At 31.9% G+C, this 3,507-nt stretch overlaps 1 protein-coding gene across 1 annotated transcript; it reads left to right on the top strand.

Moving 5' to 3' along the window:
- The first annotated feature begins 42 nt into the window (after window positions 1-42).
- Window positions 43-2,742, top strand: LOC105449713 (zinc finger BED domain-containing protein 1-like). The gene is made up of 3 exons (XM_011689092.1): window positions 43-381; window positions 619-760; window positions 853-2,742. The coding sequence occupies exons 1-3, from the start codon at window positions 310-312 to the stop codon at window positions 2,415-2,417; spliced, it is 1,779 nt and encodes a 592-aa protein (XP_011687394.1). The 5' UTR covers window positions 43-309; the 3' UTR covers window positions 2,418-2,742.
- The last annotated feature ends 765 nt before the right edge of the window (window positions 2,743-3,507 follow it).

The raw sequence follows: 3,507 nt of genomic DNA, 5'->3' as shown, positions 1-3,507 counted from the left end.
CAGACGTGTGCTCTTCCGATCTTTCCTATTTTTTGAATTTAAGATATTACGATATTATCCATTTTTAATATTAATTTATGCGTTTCATGTATTTCAGTGCCACCAAAAAGCAAAGTTTGGACTTTTTTTATTAAAACAACAGACGGAGGAGTTTGTAAAATATGCAATAAAAATGTAGCATCAGGTGGAACTACTAATTTAAAAAATCACCTACTGCGCCATCATAAAAATATTCCATATAACAGAGAAACGCAAGTGTCAATTGCTACTGTGGATTCTACGGAATATGTAAACGTGGAATCCACAGCAATGGATGATTCAATTGATATTGATGATCCTTCAATTGTACAAAGCAGCGAAAAAGCAGAGAATTCAATGCAGGTTAGGAAATTTAATATATGTATTAATTTATTTATTGATGGGAGATGGATGGGAGATATACACACTCTTGTGTGTATAACTAATGTTTATGTGTCTGCACTGTCTACAATGTTTGGAAAACGATTTTTTTCATATAAAAATAAATTAAAACTTTTTAATTTAAATAATTTTAAAAACATTTTAACATTATAAATGCTATCTTCATTTAGTAATTAGTAATTACAAATTTTTTTGTAGACTGAAGCAGTAATCCCTAACCAATCAACTGCATCGGTACAAAAGCAGCGATTTAAGAATGCTAAGACATCGAAGTCTTATGGCAATCACTCAATACAACCACGAATTGATAGATCCCTCGAGAAAATAAAGTCTTTTGAAGGTGAATAGATTCTTAATATATCAATATTAATTAATAAAATTTCTAAAATATACATTTGTAAAATTCGAACTTAAATAAAATAATGATTGCAGTTGGAGGAAAGAAAGAAGCACAACTCATCAATGCAATTACTTTCATGATCGCAAAGGATAATTTACCGTTAAATACCGTTGACAAGGAAGGTTTCGCATATTTTTGTAAGATCGCGTGTCCTCTTTTTAAATTGCCTGGTCGTAAACAGATTACAAATGCAATTAAATCTAAATATGAGATTTTATCCACAATAATTAAACAAAAAATTTCTACTGCTAAAAATGTAACAATTACTGCCGACGTTTGGACAGAAACAATGAACACAGTCAGTTTTTTAGGTTTAACCGCACATTTTCTTTATAATGAGGAACTTGATTCTGTTACGATCGGAGTTTTCAAATTAGATGAACGTCACACTTCCGAATACTTATCAGCAAAAATGAAAATGATATGTGATGATTGGCTTATAGATCTTTCAAATGTTCACGCTGTCGTTACAGATAACGCTTCGAACATAACTGCAGCTGTTAGAGACTTATTTGGCAAAAATAAACAATTACCCTGCTTTGCTCACACCGTGAATCTCGTTCCTGCAAAATTATGCGAAAAAGTATCTGATTTAAAAGACATAATTGATAAAGTTAAGGCGATAGTTACTTTCTTTAAACACAGTGTGGTAGCAGCCGATGAATTTCGTAACGCGCAAAATTTAAATGCATCTAATGCTCCATTAAAATTAATTCAAGAAGTGTCTACGCGATGGTCATCTCTATATTATATGCTCGAAAGATTTGTTTTGTTAAGTGATCCTGTAAGTTCAGTAATGTTAAAATTTAAAAAATCCCCGCCAATGCTATCTGGTTTTGAACTTGCTATTCTTCAAGAAGTTCTAAAATTGTTAAAACCATTCGAGGTTATAACAAAAGAAATTTCCGGTCAGAAATTTGTTACATGCAGCAAAGTAATTCCTATGATTCATTGCTTACGAAATCAATTAACAGAATTAAAACCAGAATCCGATGTTAGTAAAAAACTTAAAAACTATCTTTTGAGCAAAGTTGAAAACAGGTTTCAATCTATTGAAAAACAAAATCTTTTAGCATTTGCAACTATACTCTATCCAAGGTTTAAAAAAATTCATTTTCGGGATGCATTAGCGTGTAGTTCAGTTTTGCTTAAAATTAATAATATGTTACGCGAACTTAATGTAGAAAAGAATGCCAGCGATATAGAAAATGAACCAAACGTTGACAGTGCAATTGAAGAATCAAGCTTATGGAATTTTCATTACGATTTAGTAAACAAATCCAAAACTCAATTGAGCTGTAATGAAGAATCTTTCCTACATATTGATTTACAATATTACTTCAGTCAAAATGTTCTTCCACTGAACGCTGATCCAATTAAGTTTTGGATTTCACAAAAAAATTCCGCACCAAACTTATCCTTCATTGCTTTAAAATATTTGTCGGCTGTTACAACATCTGTGCCGTCTGAACGAATGTTCTCATGCACTGGAAATATAATGAGTGACAATAGAAATAGAATTACGGGGGAACATTTAACAGAATTATTATTTTTACGTTCTTTAAAGTTTTCGGATTGGCAGCTGGCACTTGAATAACTGTTTATTGACAATTAAGGACCAATTGCACATTATAAAAAATATATATTACGACACTTACTCTTACTTCAACGTTTTTATGTACAAATATGTACGTAAATCCTGCTTTAAATAATCCGATAGAAATCGTTTTTTATGGAACTTTTTAAATTAACCTAAATGTTCCCTTATATAATATATGAATTTTGCCTTATATGATAATTAAATTTTGCGTTCTAATTTAGTTGTAAGAAAATGTTTCAATGCGTTAACTATCTATCTCTCAGATATTCTATGTAATTTTAATTTAATTCAAGTTCTAATAATAAATTTGTATAATTTCGTATATTTAGTTAATAATTAAACCCTCGCAAGCGATAAGTTCATTTGGTCTAGCTTGGAATGCTTGGATTTGGATGGAAGGTTAGATTAAAAGACCGATTTTTTGAAAATCGATTTTTTATCGCTCGATTTTTTCATGAATCGATTTTTGCAGTCATGATTCAGATTGATCTAAAAAATCGATCTTTTTGATTGAATCGCACATCCCTAGCTTAAAATATTACCACAAAACAAATAACATAAAAGTCTAAACCCCAAACCAGGGGATCGGCTCGCTCTGCATATGCCTTTTTATAGGGATCCGAAACATTTTCTTCTTACGAGAAAAGAGTCCATCTCGCGGCAGCGCCACGCACTACGCCGCTTGCCTGGTTAGCCTGGCGAGCAGTAGTATAGGTATACGCTGTGACGGACGGCTAACTGGTCTGCACAGTTTAGATTCTTTTCACCGAAATTTGGAAAAATACCACCGGTATTAGCGTTACACGTATTACGTAGTACCAAAGCATATAATGAGGAGGTCGCATTGAATTTACACTTCAGATTACAGATTTAGGTCGAAGGATGCGGTTAGAAAAGATGAAAAATATGTCTTGCATAGAGTGAACAAATGCTTGTATGTACATACACATACAACGTAGTAAATTAGATATTAATAGTCGATTCTGATTTTAAAGACTCCCGTAAGTTCAGTCTTAAGACATTTTCTAAATTCCTAATCGACCTAATCGATAAATGAGCAAATACTTAAGCAAAATTTCAAGATTTA

This window comes from Wasmannia auropunctata, unplaced genomic scaffold, assembly GCF_000956235.1.
Source record: "Wasmannia auropunctata unplaced genomic scaffold, wasmannia.A_1.0 LD336074.1, whole genome shotgun sequence".
Taxonomy (NCBI): Eukaryota; Metazoa; Arthropoda; class Insecta; order Hymenoptera; family Formicidae; genus Wasmannia; species Wasmannia auropunctata.
Note: the sequence above shows the minus strand (reverse complement) of the source record. Positions and strands in the feature narration are given on the sequence as shown.

Excerpts from the sequence above, each read along its gene's own strand:
- LOC105449713 (XM_011689092.1), top strand. The coding sequence starts at position 310 with ATGGATGATTCAATTGATATTGATGATCCTTCAATTGTACAAAGCAGC. Across the intron at positions 382-618 it reads AAGCAGAGAATTCAATGCAG|ACTGAAGCAGTAATCCCTAA; the intron begins GTTAGGAAATTT and ends ATTTTTTTGTAG. Across the intron at positions 761-852 it reads GAAAATAAAGTCTTTTGAAG|TTGGAGGAAAGAAAGAAGCA; the intron begins GTGAATAGATTC and ends TAATGATTGCAG.